The sequence below is a fragment of the Lepidochelys kempii genome, chromosome 7 (genome assembly GCF_965140285.1).
Source record: "Lepidochelys kempii isolate rLepKem1 chromosome 7, rLepKem1.hap1, whole genome shotgun sequence".
Lineage (NCBI taxonomy): Eukaryota > Metazoa > Chordata > Testudines > Cheloniidae > Lepidochelys > Lepidochelys kempii.
Genome location: NC_136386.1, coordinates 101651791 through 101671784, shown reverse-complemented (window position 1 = coordinate 101671784; position 19994 = coordinate 101651791). Strand labels below are relative to the sequence as shown.

Below are 19994 nucleotides of genomic sequence, written 5' to 3'. Positions count from 1 at the left end.
AGCCAATGGCTGATTTAATGCATGAGAGTTAGAATTTTATATATAGAATCCATAAAATCAATCAGAATTCATAAGTTGTACAGAGACAGATTCCCCAAATCATCATAGCAACCGTAATTATATCCTTTACCAATGGTTATTAAACAGTCATGAAATAATCATATCTAAAGTATCAAATGTATTCAAGTTTCTCTCATTCTAAAATATCAGTAGCCCAACCAATAAAATAACATTTCTTTCCTTTAAGCCCCGCAACCTGAAGCAAATACTCACCAACAACCACATACCACACAACAGAACCACTAACCCAGGAACCTATCCTTGCAACAAAGCCCGTTGCCAACTGTGCCCACATATCTATTCAGGGGACACCATCACAGGGCCTAATAACATCAGCCACACTATCAGAGGCTCGTTCACCTGCACATCCACCAATGTGATATATGCCATCATGTGCCAGCAATGCCCCTCTGCCATTTACATTGGTCAAACTGGACAGTCTCTACATAAAAGAATAAATGGACACAAATCAGATGTCAAGAATTATAACATTCATAAACCAGTCAGAGAACACTTCAATCTCTCTGGTCACGCAATCACAGACATGAAGGTCGATATCTTACAACAAAAAAACTTCAAATCCAGACTCCAGCGAGAAACTGCTGAATTGGAATTCATTTGCAAATTGGATACTATTAATTTAGGCTTAAATAGAGACTGGGAGTGGCTAAGTCATTATGCAAGGTAGCTTATTTCTCCTTGTTTTTTCCTACCCCCCCCCCCCCCCAGACGTTCTGGTTAAACTTGGATTTAAACTTGGAGAGTGGTCAGTTTGGATGAGCTATTGCCAGCAGGAGAGTGAGTTTGTGTGTGTGTGTTCCCTGGGGGGGAGGAGGGTGAGAAAGCCTGGATTTGTGCTGGACATGGCCCACCTTGATTACCATGCACATTGTAGGGAGAGTGGTCATTTTGGATGAGCTATTACCAGCAGGAGGGTGAGTTTGTGTGTGTATGGGGGTGGGGGGGTGAGAAAACCTGGATTTGTGCTGGACATGGCCCACCTTGATTATCATGCACATTGTAGGGAGAGTGGTCACTTTGGATAAGCTATTACCAGCAGGAGAGTGAGTTTGTGTGTGTGATTTTTGGAGGCGGTGAGGGGGTGAGAGAACCTGGATTTGTGCAGGAAATGGCCCACCTTGATTATCATACACATTGTGAAGAGAGTGGTCACTTTGGATGGGCTATTACCAGCAGGAGAGTGAGTTTGTTTGTGGGGGGGCGGAGGGTGAGAAAACCTGGATTTGTGCTGGAAATGGCCCAACTTGATGATCACTTTAGATAAGCTATTACCAGCAGGACAGTGGGGTGGGAGGAGGTATTGTTTCATGGTCTCTGTGTGTATATAATGTCTTCTGCAGTTTCCACGGTATGCATCCGATGAAGTGAGCTGTAGCTCACGCTCAAATAAATTGGTTAGTCTCTAAGGTGCCACAAGTACTCCTTTTCTTTTTCCTTTAACTGTGTAATTGAAAATCATTCATTGTTGAATCTGTAGAAGTCACTCAAATATCTTATTTAGAATATTAAATATACGTTAACTTACCATTTTAAAAAGAAAAGGAGTACTTGTGGCACCTTAGAGACTAATAAATTTATTTGAGCATAAGCTTTCGTGAGCTACAACTCACTTCATCGGATGCATGCCTGTATCTCATGAAAGCTTGTGCTCAAATAAATTTGTTAGTCTCTAAGGTGCCACAAGTACTCCTTTTTTTTTTTTTTTTTTTTTGGCGGATACAGACTAACACGGCTGCTACTCTGAAACCTGTCATTACCATTTTAATAGAATCAAATAGTCCTATCCTAAGCTTAGAGGTAATTTTGATCAGGCGCGTTGTGCACTTATTTTACTAATTTTATTCTTGCTCCTTTTGTTCTGTGTTTTTAATGAAAAATGTTACTTGTTTTAGAATCTAGAGGAAATTATGAAAGAGAAGAACTGAAGCAAGAGAAAAGAATGGAAGATTCACTTGAAAAAACATCACTCCCATTTGTGAGATCTAGGAATAGAAACATTAAAAATGAACAAGAATTGCAAGAAAATCTTGAACATGCACTTATTTCACCTAAGGAGTCAGAAATTGTGAAAAATATAGAAAATGTTGAAAAAGAAAAAATAAGTGATGGGTCTCCGACCGAGAGTCATAATCTCTCAAATTCAGTAATCTCTCTTTTACTTACCAAAATGGATCCAGTTCAAGAACCAGCTATGCAACGGCAAAGAGAATTAAACCAAAATTTGAAAGATAGTGATGATAAAGAATTGCTTTTTGAAAATCCTGTGGCCCCACAATTAAATCTTATCCAGGGATCTATCGATTTGTCCGGTAAAGACAAAAAATCTACAAGGGCAAAACAGCAGAAAATAGAAATAAAAGAGGATCCCTCTTCACTAAGAGAATGTGAAGAAAATCTACAGGAGAATGTAAATTTATTAGAATTACCAGTTCTGATGAAAGAGAGCATTGAAGACCAGAAGGAGGAGGCTATTGCTTTCACTACGGTAGTTAAAAATCTAGGAAGAAAAGAGAGAACCAATCAGTGTATGCAAGAAGAAATTATTTCAAAAATTCATGTTCACAAACAACTTGACAAAAATAAGGAAGCTGTTTCCTCAGTAGAAATACATGGAACTTTTCATAGCTCCAGAAGAGGTAAAAGGAGTCTTGAGTCTCGTGATAAAGATTCTTTAATGCCACAAAGAGAAACTACAAGTATGAAACAGAATTTGCAGACTGTGTATCAATCTGTCACAAACCATATTTTAATAATGGAAAATGATCAAAGTATGAAGACAGCAAATGTATCTAGTAGCAGTAAAAATGTAAGGGGGCACCCTCTGCAAACAGAGCTTATAGCACCTGAAGATAAGTCCGATCAAGGTAGTGTAGAAAATAATGAAAAGGTGGCTCTGTCAGTTAGGAAGAGGTCTAGAAGGGAGAAAAAATTAGAAATGCTAGAATCATTAGTTCCAGCTAAAAGAACCAGAAGAGGGAAAACTGAAGATAACAAACAGGAATTTACAGAGGAACATGATGCAAAAGAAAAATCCCAAAGACAGACAACAAGGAATCCTTGTAGAGCAGAAACAGTAAAGTGTGTACAAACAGGTGAACAGGATTTTGCCAACAGTACCATTGAGGCTGCTGCAGTAGAAGAATCTGAAATCGATAAACCAACCCTTGAAATTATGGTAACAGAGATGAAAGGAAGAAAATCTTTGAGAGTAAAATCTAGAAAGCAATTAGAGGAAACAAAGAAAGTAAGTACAGAGATGGTACCTGAAAATATAACAAGTGTCCAGGAAGCCAAGAGAACATCAAAAGAAACTGTAGTTAAAATACACAAATCTACAAAAAATGAGACAAAAGCAGCTCAGGGAAATAAGGAAGCAAAAACAGGTCAAAGCTTAAAGTTAAAGGAGTCACATTTTGAAAACACAAATGACGCACCACTTGATGTTTATAGCTTGCAAGCAAACAGGAATTCAATTAAAAAAACTAATCAAACACACGGAAATAACAGAGGTCAAAAAGATATATTGGACATTAAGGAAGGTGAATTTGCCAAAAATGAAAAAATGATACCACAAAATATATCAGAAACTGAACCAGAGACAATTTCTACAAAGGATTCTCTAGGATCTCTACAGACAGTGCAAAGTTCCAAAACCAAGGAAGCCCAAAACAATCCAACTGCTGCAATGGTATATGATGAGAGAACTGTTCTTAGACACGGAAAGAGGATAAGGAAAGGTGATGGCAAACAGGAAGCATCCGAAACCAAACAAATTGAGATTTTAGAAAATAATCCTACAGAAGCAAATGAAAATACACCAAGAAGAGACAGAGGGAAAAAAGTTCATTTTGAACTTGAGGAAGCCAGTTCTGCTTCTCTCAGAGGAAAACACGTTTTACCTGAAGGTAATGATAAAGACCAAAATGAGACTTCAGAAAACTTTCCTTCCCAAGCAAATGAAAATCTCTCAAGAAGGGGCAGAAGGAAAGAAGTTGATCTCACACCAGATAAGGTTAGTTCCACTTCTCTTCGAAAAAAATACAGCTTGCCAGAAAGTGATGCCAAAAAAGACCAAGATGCAGCTTTGGAATCTACTGCTTCCCCTACAAAAGAGAATACATCCAGAAGGGGCAGAAGGAAACAGGTTGATCATAAAGCAGCTAATTCCACTTCTTTTGGAGGAAAATGCACCTTGCCAGGAGATAGCAGTAAAGAAGAGATGTCAGAGAGTCAAAATGTGCCTTTTGAAGCTATTGTTTCGCCTACAAAAGAGAAGCTATCAAGAAGGGGCAGAAGGAACCAAGTTTCTCTCACATCTGAGGCAGCTAATTGCACTTCTCTCAGAGGAAAAAGTAGCTTGACAGAAAATGATGATAAAGATGCGATTCCTAAAGACCAAAACGTGCCTTTGGGAAGTACTACCTCCCAGGCAAAAGTGAATCCATCAAGAAAGGGCAGAAGGCGACAGGTTGATCTCACAAGACAAGCAGCTAGTTCCACTTCTCTCCGAGGAAAAAGCAGTTTGCCAGAAAATGATGGTAAAGAGAAGGTTCCTAAAGAAGACCAAAATGTGCCGTTGGGAAATACTACTGAGGCAAAAGCTAATCCACCAAGAAAGGGCAGACGGAAACAGGTTGATCTCACAACACAAGCAGCTAGTTCCACTTCTCTCCGAGGAAAAGGCAGCTTGCCAGAAAATGATGGTAAAGAGAAGGTTCCTAAAGAAGACCAAAATGTGCCGTTGGGAAATTCTACTGAGGCAAAAGCTAATCCACCCAGAAGGGGCAGACGAAAACAGGTTGATCTCACAACACAGGCAGCTAGTTCCACTTCTCTCCGAGGAAAAAGCAGCTTGCCAGAAAATGATGATAAAGAGAAGGTTCCTAAAGAAGACCAAAATGTGCCGTTGGAAACTATTACTTCCCAGGCATCAATAAAGGGCAGAAGAAAACAGGTTGATCTCACAACACAGGCAGCTAGTTCCACTTCTCTCCGAGGAAAAAGCAGCTTGCCAGAAAATGGTGGTAAAGAGAAGGTTCCTAAAGAAGACCAAAATGTGCCGTTAGGAAATTCTACTGAGGCAAAAGCTAATCCACCCAGAAGGGGCAGACGAAAACAGGTTGATCTCACAACACAGGCAGCTAGTTCCACTTCTCTCCGAGGAAAAAGCAGCTTGCCAGAAAATGATGATAAAGAGAAGGTTCCTAAAGAAGACCAAAATGTGCCGTTGGAAACTATTACTTCCCAGGCATCAATAAAGGGCAGAAGAAAACAGGTTGATCTCACAACACAGGCTGCTAGTTCCACTTCTCTCCGAGGAAAAAGCCGCTTGCCAGAAAATGGTGGTAAAAAGAAGGTTCCTAAAGAAGACCAAAATGTGCCGTTGGGAAATTCTACTGAGGCAAAAGCTAATCCACCCAGAAGGGGCAGAAGGAAACAGGTTGATCTCACAACACAGGCAGCTAGTTCCACTTCTCTCCGAGGAAAAAGCAGCTTGCCAGAAAATGGTGGTAAAGAGAAGGTTCCTAAAGAAGACCAAAATGTGCCTTTGGAAAATTCTACTGAGGCAAAAGCTAATCCACCCAGAAGGGGCAGACGAAAACAGGTTGATCTCACAACACAGGCTGCTAGTTCCACTTCTCTCCGAGGAAAAAGCAGCTTGCCAGAAAATGATGATAAAGAGAAGGTTCCTAAAGAAGACCAAAATGTGCCTTTGGAAAATATTACTTCCCAGGCATCAAAAAAGGGCAGAAGAAAACAGGTTGATCTCACATCTCAAGTAGCTAGTTCCACTTCTCTCAGGGAAAAACGCCACTTGCCAGAGGATGAAAAGGCAGCCAAAAAATTAAAATCAGGTATGGCAATGATTTATTTTCAGTTACCTAATATAATTGTTTAATTTTTGAAGGTGGGTGAATGTAAACTTGCATGTTTTAGATAAGGAAGTGCTTTATTCTTGATCTTGCCTGTAACTTAATGTTGTGAATAAAAGTGATAAAATTTGCATTACTGTAGATCCCAATATTTCAATCTTAAACGTTTGTTGCCACAGGGACACTTAGTACATGTTTGTATAGCACGTAGCATAAATAATATTTTCCTTTGTTACTGTAAATCTCAAGTCCTCAAAATTGTTCTTATTATGAATCACGGTCCGCTCAATCTATTTGCAATTGTACAACATCTCTATTGCAATTACAACAATTGTTAACATGAAAAAACATTAGGAAAATATTTAGATAACTGTTTTCAATGTGATGTCAATTTTAAAAGATCACTATCTTTTTCACCTTCATTTAATCTTCCCCACATATGTGTGTTCCTTCTCATCCTTCTCCTCTGCCTGGTCCCCTCTTCCCCATCATACTCTTTCTTGCTGTCTGATCCTCCAATCCCATGCTCATGCTAACCTCCTCATTTTTTCCCTTTACATTTGCCGTTTTGTCTTATTCCTTTTTCCCATTCTTTTCTCCTGCCTTCTGGTTCCCTTTCTTGCTCCCTGCTCCTGCTATACATGCACTAGGTACCTGATTCTTTTCTTACCGTTCTTCTGGACAGTGCTCTTTAGCTGGAGGTCATCTTTCCACCAAGCAGCTTTTGATGGTAGCTACCATCTCTGGTGCCATTAGTGACTTTTTTCTGGGATCAGCACCTCTTTCTTCTGGTTTCTAGATTCCTATGCAGTCTCGTCTTTTCTTTACAATGAAGAGCCTGACCTGCCAGCTCTTCGTGGACCCAGAACCACTGCTGTATATTCTAATGCAGGGTTTTCCTTGCTTTAATATTTTTATTGGGAGTCTTTAGTTTACATATGAGTTTAAAAAAAAAAATCACTAAAAGTACCAAATTGGGTTTATGGTATAACTTTGGGACTAATACTCCACAAAGGCCCCAAGAATCAAGTGCAGCCAGTTATTCTGGTTGAAACCTTTGCCTTTAGTAAAAGGCTTAAACCCACAAGGCAGCAGGAATGTTGGCAGCGTGCTTACTGAATGGTGGCCTGTATTCACCATGTCACAGCACTATCTTTGGACATTTATGGTGATTTATAACAGTGTCATCTGCTGCTCCACCACAGCCTATTAGTACAGTCATCATATTGTCCATGACTGCTTATTCAACAGGCTTCCCGGTGTATATCACAGCTAACCACTGTATCTGAAGTCCATTTGTACAGAATGGACTACCATGGTTTCAAAATGCCATATAAGAAAAAGAATTAGCTTTAGTGCACTTATTAATGTTAATCTGGTTTCAGAAATAGCTGAGAGTCTTCAGGGATCTATTTTAAAGGATGCTGGTTGTGCAGAAGTGCAGCTTTCATAACTGGTTTGTTGTATTCCTGGGTATTGTCTCTGGAATATATTTATTAGGGATATTTTTCTCTAAAACAGCATAGCTGAAGATTTGAATTTCAGCTAAAAAGTTTGATTTATTATCTAAATTTACAGTTAATTTTTTATTTATTTATTTATTTATTTATTTATTTTTACAGAGTCTGGTCAAAGTATAACTCTGCAGAAAGAAACAAGAAACAAAACTAAAGGAGAACTTGGCAAAGGTGATATAAGCATGATTCAGAGTGCTGGAGGAACAGAAAGGAAAACAAGAGCAAGTGCAAGAACAAGAAAATAATCTTAATAGTTGTAGAACCAGTTTTGAAATCTTTTCATTATTTGATTTTGCAGTTTTTTTATGTAAATGGATGAGCACTTAGATTTGATAGAGTTGTAAAGCATTCAGTGAATTTAGGTATAATGGAGATATGTTTATCTGTTTATATAAGTAGAAGTGATACCTCTTTTAATAGCATAATTCAGCCAAATATATTTGCTTTCCAAACCGTGGTGAGCTTGTGCAAAATTACAGCAACAAAAAAAACTTTCTGTGCCAACATTGATGCCTCCTTTCACTGATGATCATTTCAGCAGTCTGGAAGTTGTATTACTTTGCTGAATCTGCCCATATGTAATTGTATGTTCTTATCTAGTTAGCTTAATTTTGGGATACTAAAGTTTTATATTTTCATGAAAATTCTGTAAATATCCTTTTTAAAAAAATCTACAGGTTTTTATTGGCAAAACTATTATGTGGGAATTCTGATTTAACAGCTTAAATTGACTACTGCAAAAAATGCAAATAGATTTTTATAAGAGTTAATAAATTTTGTAAATGTTAATTAGATGTGTGATTTTATGTTGTGATTTAAGCATACTTTTTGTTACAAGTATATTAGGAAAACTCAAGATTTATATATAATTACTATTTTTTCCTCACAAGCACAGTGTCAGCATTATTCCCCCAGTCCTCTAAATGACCCAGCAGGTTTATGGAAGCACGTCTTGTTTATGATGGGTCTCCTAGAATATTGGCTGTCTCCTAGTTTGTGGGGCAAGACTGCTCTTTGCTCTGCAGCAGGTCCAATTGTACATGATTGCTAACACCAGACAGCCTGCAGCACTAAATGGATTAAGAATGGGCATCTTAAAGCAATGGGGCTGCCCTTTCCCCAACTCCTCCTTTTCAAAGGAGTGTTATCCTGTGTTTTGTATGCAGTTATTTTAATATAACATCATCCAAGTGTTTTCAGCATCCATGGACCATGTAGATATGTACACGCTAACTAAAGACTATTATTCTTAAATTATGGAGTCTTTCTGTTACTTGTAAATAGCACATTGCATGAATTATTCAAAATGTTAAAGATATATTTTAAAAAACTATAAGATAGTATATATTCTCCCTGCCATTTATTTGTGTTTAAGAGCCTGATCCTGCTCTATTGAAGTTGATGACAGAAATGTCCTGTTGACTACAAGATATAAGTCAACTTCTTCTACCACATATATACATCTGTTAAGTGAGTTTTTAAGCCAGTATTCAAAGAAAAAAAGAAAACACCACCAAACCCAGTATTTTAAATGTTTTTTTCTATGAAGAGCTGAGTCCTGACATTTTTAAAACATTGAACCTTTTCTACACTATCATTTTTCTTAATATCTTCCATTATTATATGACCACATAGCACAGCTCCAGTGGTGTTAACATTGATGGGACCATTAATGTGGACAGCCTGCTGCTGGCATTGCAACCATTGTGCCACCAGATCTGTTCGAAGCAGAATTAGGGCTTGTCTTCACATACAGCTGTGCCATTCTGGTGCTTTAGTGAAGACACTCCTATGCCAACAGGAGAGCTCCTCCCATTGGCTTAGTTAATTCACTCTCCCATCAACATAGCGCTGTCTACACGGTGGGTTAGGTTGGTATAACTATGTTGTCATGGGTGTGGACTTTTCACACCCCTGAGCAATGTAGTTATACTGATACACGTCTGTACTGTAGACATGGCCTTAGATGACAAACAGTTTAAAACACTGGCAGCTCTCCCACTGCTGCTACTGCTGGTGGAGCTGGAGTAGAGAGAGATTAAGAAAAATACTAGTGTACACACAACCTAAATTTATTCCAAACTCATTTACGGGAATATATGGAGTTGTGGTTTTCTGTAACATAGACAATTGAAAAGCAATGTGTTTAGCTGGGAGTGAGAATTTAAAAATCCTGTTTAAAAAAATACTGAAGGTAAATATTTTAATATTTCAAAGGTTGTGTTTTGGGGGGCTTTTTTTGTGCATAACTTGTACTATGAAGCCCAACTATCCACTTCTTTAATATAGTGACCCCTCTCCTATACCTTTTTGCCGCTGTACTGCGCAAGGCCAATAGTTGCAAAGATCCCCTTCATCAAGTAGTGTCCCTGTGGGTGCTTCACTGTAGGTGTGTCTGTGTCCCTGCGCTGCTGATCATAGAACTTCGGTAGCTGAAGGGTTCATGTAGCGTTCGTGCACCTGGAAACAGTCAGGGCACACCCTGAATGTTGTGTAGGAGCAATGCACACATTGCTCTGTTCTATCCAAGGACATGGACCATGAAAACATGGACCATCTGGGAAGTCAAAATAAGGACATCAGCCGTGGGAAGCTTCCTCGGCCGAAGCTCAAGGCCTGAGAATAAAGATTGTAGTAGATAGAGGTTAGTAAATAGGAATATTAATCAAAGTCATATTATTTCCTTTGTTGATGCCTTTTGCGGTCGGTTGGGGTATGTGATGCGCAGGGGGGAGAGAAATAAAAGAGGTGGAAAAGCTGACAGGGGTAATCCCATCAGCAGACCAGCCTGCTTGCTTGCCTAAAGCCGTGTCCTGTCTTGTATTGAACCGCCACAGGTAGCAGTGTCTATGGGGACCGCACATGCACTGTCTCTACTCGTGCTGTGCCATGAGGCTAGCCAGGGCACATGGGATAACTACCCTCAGTTCCTTCTTAACCACCCTGGATAGAAACAGGGCCTTTAGCTGTCCATTAGCATATCGTTAGCTTTTAGAAACTTTTTAGCTTTCTTCTGACTCTTTATTTGGCTGTGCCTAATTAAAAAAAAAAGAGAGAGAGAGAGAAAAGACTTTGTCCTGGTTTTGCCCCCAATGGTGGGAACCCACCTGGAAAAGGATATGCCTAGCTCTCCGGCCTTCAAGAAGTATTGCACTTTCAGCGAGGCGATCCCGGTTGTGGAGAAGCACTCCCAGTGCCTTTCCTTTCTTGGCAAGGACCATATCCAACAAAAGTGTTCCCTCTGCCAGCAGCTCTGACCAAAATCCCACAAAGACAACTTCGCCAGAAAATCATCTTTATGGAGGCAGCTCTCCATAAATTCCATCGTGGTGGACGCTGTGAAATCCCATGGCTGACAGCACCACTCTAAGACAACACCCTATGACAGAGACTGGAAGTGCCTTGATCCCTTCGGTAGGAAGGCGTACTCAGCCACCTTACAGTTTTGAATTGCCAGCTACTAGGCATTCATGGCAAAGTACAACTACATGAATTATAATAAATTACACAACTTTATTGATAAACTGCTGGAGAGCTCTTGGACTCCTTCAAGGTCATCATCCAGGAATGGCAGCTGGTAGCAAAAACCACCTTTGCAATCGGCCGTTGATGCAGCTGACATGGCTGCCAGGACCACCTCCACTGCTGTGGTGATAAGATGGGCGTCGTGGCTTCACCTCTCAGGATTCCTGAAAGAGGTTTAGAACACAGGAGGATTTTGAGGGTTTCAAGCTCTTCGCTGAGAGGACTGATGCCTCCCTCCACTCCTTGAAGGATTGCAGGGCCACTCCCAGATCACTGGGAATCTACACATGAGGGCAAAAGGGACATTTTAGCCCTCAATACCAATAGAGACCTTATTTGTCCCAATTCCCCTCACAATGGCACTATCTGCCCCAAAAGGAATAAAGGGAAATTCCCAAAATGGAAGCCTTTGGGCTCCCAGTCTTAGACTCAACCACCTGCCCCTAAGCACTACTTTTGATGTGCAGGTCAAGGTGTCATGAGACCTCTCCTTAATACTACCTATGCTCATGCACCCATTTGGCAGCGTTCTGCAGTGCCTGGAAGTGCATAATGTCTGATAGATGAGTCCTAAGAGATCATCAGATCTGGTTATTCCATTCACTTTAGCGCCCTACCCCTTCCACAACATAGTCTCATGTATTATATCAACTGTCAGGGAGGAGCCAGATCGCCTTCCCTATGCACGGAGGCAGTGAATCTACGGAACTGGTGCATCTCTCATAACATCACCGTGTCCAAGGTTTACTTCCCAGACACACAAAACTCGATAGCGGACAAGCTCATTCGCAAATTCCCACATGACCATGAGTGGGAGATGCACCCTTCAGTACTTAATGATTTATTCACACTGTGAGGAATACCGTCCACAGAGCAGTTCACCACCTATCTCAGACACTTCTTGTTCTGGTACTGTTCCGGGGTGGGGATCGGTCAGCTCTTTCTGGGCGATGCTTTCCTCCTCCTGTAGGAAAAGGACCTTCTTTACACCTTCTTTCAGTTTCCTCTTCTGCTGAAGGTCCTGCTAAAGATAAAGAGGAATAGAGTTTGCGTAATTTTGATTGCTCCAACATAGCTGAGACAGACCTGGTACCCTTACCTGATGTAGTTCTTGATGTGCCCACAGATCTCCCTTCTGGCCCCTCCGCATCTTCTCTCTCAGGACAAAGGGTGTACCATACATCCCAACTTGGGGATCCTCCACTTCAAGGCATGGCTCCTATATGATTCTAGCACCTAGAGAGCTCATGCTCAAAGTTGGTGTAAGAGGTTTTACTACACAATAGAAAGTCTTCCACATGTCACACTTACCTGCAGAAATGGTCCAGGTTCCAGATCTGGTGCACGTCCCAACAAATCTCTCCAGTGTCAGCAACTCTTCCACATTCTTCTGGGCAGGGCCAGGGCCCGACTAAATTATCATCAGGTTCCAAGCAGGCCTTTTGAAGGTGCGCCTGAGGACGGTGCACCAGTTTTGATTCCGGATCCTTCCCTGTCTTTTTTGAATCATCTGTCCCACTTCTATTGTGCTTGGTCCCAAGTAACTTCGGATTACTGGGTTGTTCACACAGTGGAAGTGAGATATTCTCTCCAGTTCTGTTCCTACCTTCTCTCCCATCCCCTTTCCCTGTTGCTCTTCAGGGACCCCTCTCATGAGGAACTCCTTATCCAGGAGGTGCAGGCGCTCCTCGCCATGGGAGCGGTGGAGGAGGTTCCTCAGGAGCTAAGGTGCAAGGGATTCTACTCCTGATACTTCCTAATCCCCAAGGCCAACTGGGGTCTCAGACCCATTCTAGATCTGCGCAGTCTCAACAAATGCATGGTAAAGTTGAAGTTTTGCATGGTCTCCTTGGGCACCATTATCCCCTCCCTGGATCCAGGAGACTGGTATGCCGCCCTCGACATGAAGGACGCATACTTCCATATAGCGATTTGTCCTGCACAACAACGCTTCCTACGCTTCATGGTCAACCACAAGCACTACCAATTCACTGTCCTTTGGCCTCTCAACAGCCCCCGAGTGTTCATCAAGAGCATGTCAGTCATGGCTGCTTTCCTCCGTTGACGGCAGGTGCAAGTATACCCCTACCTTGACGACTGGCTGCTCAGAGGCCGTGCCAGGGGGCAGGTGCTGTCCCAAATCAGTTTGGTCAGGTACACGTTCGAGCAACTGGGTCTCCTCAACTTGGGGAAGTCGCCCCCGGAACCGACCCAAAGAATAGAATTCACTGGGGCAGTATTAGAATTAGTTCAGGCGCAAGCTCTTCTGCCAGGACCTGATTTTGAGCCATCACGAACATAATTCAAAGCCTCCAGCAATTCCAACAGCAAGGGGGTACCTGAGTCTCCTCGGCCATATGGCTACTTGCACGTACGCAACCTGGCACGCCAGGCTGCAGCTTAGACCTTTACAGGCATGGCTTGCCTCAGCCTACTGTCCGGGGCACAACAGCTTGAATTCAGTGGTCATGGTTCCAGGGCAGTTCCTCATGTCCCTCCACTGGTGGCTTAACCCTCAAGCAGTGTGCGAAGGAGTCCCCTTCCACAACCCTCAACCTTCCTTGTCCCTGGTTATGGATGTGTTAGCTCTGGAATGGGGTGCACATCTGGGAGACCTCTAGACACAGGGCCTGTGGTCGCAGGACAAGCTCTCCCTGCATATCAACTTCAAGGAGCTGAGGGCGGTGCACCTAGCCTGCCAGGCCTTTCAGGCCCAATTACAAGTCCAATGCGTAGTAGTTCTAACAGACACCACCACCACCATGTTTTACATCAACAAACAGGGTGGAGCCTGTTCCTCTCCCCTATGCCAGGAGGCCCTCCGGCTGTGGGAGTTCTGCATAGCACACTCCATTCACCTGGAAGCACCCTTTCTACCAGGAGTTCAGAACATGCTGGCGGACCACCTCAGCAGGTCCTTCCGCATATGAATGATCCATCCGGCCGGGTGTCATTCACCTCATTTTCCAAAGGTGGGGGTTTCCCCAGGTTGACCTGTTTTCCACCCGACGCAACAAGAAGTGCCCACTGTTCTGCTCCTTCCAGGGTCACAGCCCAGGTTCACTCACAGATGTATTCCTGCTACCCTGGAGAGGTTCCCTGCTCTACGCCTTTTCCCCCATTCCCTCTCGTGCACAAGGTCCTGCTCAAGGTCTGCAGAGCGGGGACAAAGAATTCTGATAGCTCCAGCATGGCCTCGACAACACCTGGTACACTATGCTATTGGAGCTGTCGGTGGACGCACCGGTCACGTTACCTCTCCTCCTCAACTTACTCTATCAGGACCACAGTTGCTTTCAACACTCTGACCTGTGGTCCCTCCACCGGATGGCTTGGAAGCTTTGTGGCTGAACCCCATAGAACTGTGCTCAGAACAAGTAAGGGAGGTCCTCGGCAGCAGGAAGCCCTCCACTAGAGCCATGTATCTGGCAAAGTGGAAGAGATTCTTGTGCTGCTGTGACCAGCACAGTACACTCCCCGCTCCAGGGACCTATACTTCTCATCTTGGAGTACCTCCTACACCTGAAACAGCAATGCCTGGTGGCGTCCTCCATAAGGGTACACCTTGCTGCTGTCTCGGCCTTCCACCCAGGAGCGTCTGGTCTATCTGTCTTCGCCAACCCTATGATTGGTCACTTCCTCAAAGGTCTGGACTGTCTACATCCCCAGATCAGGCAGCCTGTCCCTGCGTGGGAACTTAACCTGGTCCTCTCCAGGCTTATGGGGCCCCCATTCGAACCACTGGCAACTTGCTCCCTCCTGTATCTATCATGGAAGGTAGCTTTCCTGGTCACCATTACTTCTGCGAGGAGGGTGTCTGAGCTAAAGGCCCTCACCTCTGACCCACCATACACGGTTTTCCACAAGGATAAGGTGCAGCTCAGCCCGCACCTGGCCTTTCTCCCCAAGGTGGCGTTGCACTTCCACACCAGCCAGGACATTTTCCTGCCTGTCTTTTACCCTAAGCCTCATGCCAGTAACTGGAAGCAGAGGCTGTACTTCCTTGATGTTCAGCGAGCACTAGCTTTCTACACTGAGTTCACTAAGCCATTCAGAAAATTGAACCAGTTGTTCATAGCGGTGGCAGACCAGATGAAAGGGCTCCCAGTCTCATCTCAAAGAATATCTCCTGGATCATGTCATGCCATCCACATGTGCTATGAGCTGGTCAAAGTACCGGCCCCGGCTTACAGTACATTCCACATCAGCAGCGTTCTTGGCCCAGGTCCCAGTCCAAGAAATCTGCAGGGCCGCAACTTGGTCTTTTGTGCATACCTTCACCTCTCACGCCATCATCTGGCACACTAGAAATGACGCGGCTTTCTGCAGAGCAGTGCTACAATCAGCGTTTCCTTAACTCCAACCCCACTGCCTAGGCAAGGCTTGGGAGTCACCTGATTGGAATGGATATGAGCAACCACTCAAAGAAGAAAAAATGGTTACTTGCCTCTTGTAACTGTTCTTCGAGATGTGTTAGCTCATATCCATTCCAAACCCGCCTTCCCCTCTGTCAGAGTAACTGGTAAGAAGGAACTGAGGAGGCGCTGGGTCGACAGGGTCGTATACTGAGCGCCATGAAGGCATGACTCCAGGGGGCTCCACAGCAGAGCTGATGGGTACTGCTAGGGGACAAACTTTCCGATGACTGTGCATGCAGAGCGCACACCTAATTCGAATGGATATGAGTAACATATCTCCAAGAACAACAGTTACAAGAGGTGAGTGTAGCGACGTGGTCACCCTGCTCCTGCCTGAAGGGGATAAAGCAGCTCTAGAGAGGGCTGCAGAGAGGGAAAGCTAGGCTAATTAGGAAAACAGCCACAGCTTTGTTCAGCTTAATCAGGGCCCACCTGGCCCTTAAAAGAGGGCAGTGGGCCAGAAGCTGACAGTCTCTCTCTAGCTTTTTGAGAGAGAAGGACCTGGCTGCCAGGGAGCTGAGAAGGGTACCTAGGGTGGAGCAGTGCTGGGGAAGGGCCCTGGGAGCCAGGAAGCTCCAGCCTAGCAAAACCCCAGGCTGCAGGCCTTGTTAGGGTAGAGCAGTGCTGGGGAGGTCCAGCCTCGCAAAACCACAGGCTGTAGGCCTAGTTAAAGGCCTACGAAAAGGTACTGGGGCTGCAGAGGGGCAGCCCATAGATAGGCAGAGGCAGCTGGTCCAAGCCCCCTTGCAGTTGATGAGTGGTTTACAGACTGCAGTCTGCCCCAGGGAGCGGGGGCCAGATGATGACTGGCAGTAGCCACTGAGGCAAGGGAGGGATAGGGGGTTGGGGGTTCCGTCAGGGGCAGGTGAGACATCAGCTGGCAGAGGGTGCTCCTGGCCAGAAGAGCTAATTCCCAGGACGACCGACAGGAGGCTCTGCACCAGTGCATCGTCACCCCGCCACAGTGAGTAACCGTTTATGGAAATGCTGGCATCCACTTTCCTCACAGAGTAACTGCACATGCCACTAGAGTTCATTGCACATCTATAGCTCTATTGAAGGCTGTCCCATATCAAAGATTTGCAGGCCTACTACTTGTTCTTCTATCCATATTTTTGCCAAACATTATGCCATTTTACAGATTTTTGGAGACGACACTGCCTTGCATGATGCAGTCCTTCAAACTGCCCAGTCTTGCCTTCTCAGAACCCACATCCTTACTTAGCTTATTGCTTGGGTGTCTCCTATTTGAAGCACACAAAAGAACATATACTAGAAGAAGGAGAGGTTATTTACCTTACAATAACCTGAGTTCTTCAAGATGTTTTGTCCCTATTGGTGCTCCACCTCCCACCTTCCTTCCCCTCTGCTGTGGAGTTCTGGCTTCACGGTTGAGAAGGAACTGAATGGTGGTGTTCTTGCGCCTCTCTATAAGCCCTTGTTCAGAGCCGATGCACTGGTATGCGCAGGCATGGGCCCACAGATGCTACTTTACAGCCTACAATTGAGAGTGCATAGGCGCGCATACATCCCATAGTGTAGCAGCCAGGGACAAAACATAGAATAAAACAAGTTACTGTGAGGCAAGTAACCTCTCCTTTTACTGCTTTTGGATTTCCTATCTTTTAATGTGTACCTTTCATGGCATTCCTCCCTTGACCTGACACTGAGGTCTGATGTTTGTTTTGGGAGGACAGTAATACTGTTGTTAGGTTAGTGTTTACTCCCTGGCATGTTGCCTAGGTTATCAAGTTTGGTCATTTCCCAAAGGTAGGGATCTGACTGAGGCCATTTTCAAAGAGGATGAAAAAAAGTTTACTTACCAATAAGCAGTCATCTTTAAGTACATTATCTCCACAGATTTCCAAATTTTCAGTCTCCTTCCCCATTTCTTCAGAGTATAATATACAATTTGTACCAGATGAATTAGTAAATAATTGATGCAGTTGCAAGTCACCCCCTTTTTAACCTTTGAGATCCCATGTGTCTCCAAAAGTCACTACTAGTAAATGATTTCAGGCATGTGGTCAGTGTTACATGCATCTCAAAGGTGTGGATCTGTGGATTCAGTACAGTTGAACATCTTATTTGCTAAATAACCTTTAATTTTAGGGCATTAAGCACAGGTAATGAAAATCCAGATGGAATTTTAACTACCAAGCATGTCAAATTATCATTTACCTTTTGTTATGTGTTATGGTAGTCATGAGTAAGGCTGTGTGTTAGTCATGGGTATTTTTAGTAAAAGTCAGACGGGTCACAGACAGTAAACAAAAATTCATGGCCCGTGACCCGTCCATGACTTCTATTATATACCCCTGACAAAATCTTGAGGGGGATAGCCCGGGGGGTGCCATGGGTGCTGGGGGGGCGGGGCAGTGGCGCATGGCCTGGGACCCCTGCTGGAGAGGGGAGGGTTGGAAAGGCCAGCAGGCTCCCTACCTGGCTCTGCGCCTCCCCAGAAGTGGTGACATCCCCCTTGCTCAGTTCCAAGGTGGAGGCATGGTCAGGCAGCTTTGCCTGCTGCCTCCACCCAGAACGCTGGCTTTGCAGCTCCCATTGGCCAGGAACCATGGCCAATGGGAGTTGCGGGGGCAGCGCCTGCAGACAGTGGCAGCACATAGAGCTGTCTAGCCACGTCTCCACCTAGGAGCTGAGCGTGGGAGATGTTGCCGCTTCTGGAGAGCCCCCCCAGTTAACGCTGCCCAGAGCCCGCCTCACCCCCTCATGTGCCCCAACCCCCTGCCTCTTCCCACACCCAAACTCAACTGCTGCTGGTGGCAGGAGGGTGGGCGCAGTGGCCCAAAACTGCCCCAGCAGTGGCCAGTGCAACTGGCACAGGCTGCCTGAGCTGCCCCCAGACTAGGTGCACCAGCAGCTGCAGAAGTTAGAGGTCACAAAGTCCGTGACTTAGTCATAAGTACCTGTCAGTCTGTTTTGTACCATAGATCATTACCTTTCCTTATTAAATCATCCACAAAATAAAGAAAACTGGAATAAGTATTAACATCACTGAATTGGAAGTCTGTTGTGATATTAGAAGTCTCAAGAACAATGAGTTCTTCTTCGAATGCTTGTTCATGTCCATTCCAGTCAGGTGTATGCGTGCCATGTACATGCAAGCCGGAAGATTTTTCCCTTAGCAGCCTCCGAGGGACAGCCTGGGTGCCCTCTGGAGTCGCACCTTCATGGCACCAAATGTAGGGCCCTGCCGGCTCCCCACCCCTTCAGTTCCTTCTTACCCCTGGTGATGACTAGCTGGAACAACATTCGCTCTCTATTGCAAGCACTTTTGGCAGTGTCCTCTTCACTTTTGATTGTAAAATAGTTAATTAGTAGTCATAGCTAGTAGTCCTCCCCCCCCCCCCCGGCCCCAAATCATCATCTACCCCAGTTCTGGGGTATGCCTGGGTCCAAACTCTGCGAGGACTGAGGCAAGTTTATGCCCAAGAGTGACCCACACTCTTCTTGTCTGCGGTGCCTCGGGGACAGCCACCAAAAGGACAAGTGCAGGATCTGCAAGGGTTTTCATCCTAGGACCCTTAAAGACCAGGAGTAAACACTTAAGATCCTGCTAATGAAAGCAGCACTCTGGCCACATTCCAACCCAGGGTCTGCAGAACCCATGCTGAGCACTTCCTCGTCAGTTCGCAGTGGTCCGGCACCGACAGTGCATGAGCCGGCACCGAACAAGGACCCTAAGGTCTCACAGCACCGCCATGGCTCCACCCATAAAAAACTCTTTGGCGCGACACCATTCTTAGTCCCCAGTGCCACCAAAGAAGAAAAGTCCGGAGAGGGGTCGGTCTCCCGCTCTAAAGACCAAGGGACCTGCGGCATCAATGAGCATCTCAACCCAGGCCACCTAGTCTCTCCAGCCCTCTAGGGTCTTGTTGACTCCTGCCCCATCTGGGGTTCAGTTGAGTCCAAACTGTCAATGGTCCCCAGAGCGCCAAGGTGATCAACTCCAGCTCCCCTCAATGCTGGAGGCATTTGAGGGAGCCAAAGACCTTATATGCCTCACGACGCCATCTTCCCCACAAAGGAGAGACAAGTTGCCAGTGACTACATGGCTCCAGTTTCAATCAAGGGGCAAACCAATGCTGATGGTGCACCGATCCCCATCTCTGGTGCGCCTCTCCCCGGCATGGCCCACCCATGCAGGGGAGCCGCACCATATCCCCAACCTCTCAGCACCAATCCCCGACCTCTGGCACCCCAGAGCCCTATCGCTCCAATAGGACCAGGAGCAGAAGGTCCAAATCCTGCCGCGACCACCAGCCCTACCCAGCACCATGGCCTCTGCAGTGGCAGCCTTCAATGCAGTTGCCCTTTTAGACACCTGGGAGTATCACCAGAGACAGGGGCAGATCCAGGGGCCAAGGTCCAGGTCAGCGTCGGTGTCCTCGGCGTCCTTCGCCGCTCCGCAGGCAACGCCGGCAGAAGTGCTGACACCGCTGTTGTCCTCTACAGGTCCGGCACCAACTCTCCCATCAGCGGCTCTGCTGGCAGCTGCAGCATCAATACCACTGGCATCGACAATATCGGCACTGCCGGAACCAACAACTTCAGCACAGTCT

At 45.0% G+C, this 19994-nt stretch overlaps 1 protein-coding gene across 3 annotated transcripts in view; it reads left to right on the top strand.

Annotated features, from left to right (window-relative positions):
• Positions 1-10253, top strand: part of MKI67 (marker of proliferation Ki-67) — a 41381-nt gene extending 31128 nt beyond the window's left edge. For all 3 annotated transcript variants that reach the window (XM_073354050.2, XM_073354048.2, XM_073354049.2), the window contains 2 exons: positions 1974-5936; positions 7577-10253. In XM_073354050.2, coding sequence (XP_073210151.1) covers positions 1974-5936; positions 7577-7716 — 4103 coding nt within the window. In that variant the 3' untranslated portion in view covers positions 7717-10253. The remainder of the gene's footprint in view (positions 1-1973; positions 5937-7576) is intronic.
• The last annotated feature ends 9741 nt before the right edge of the window (positions 10254-19994 follow it).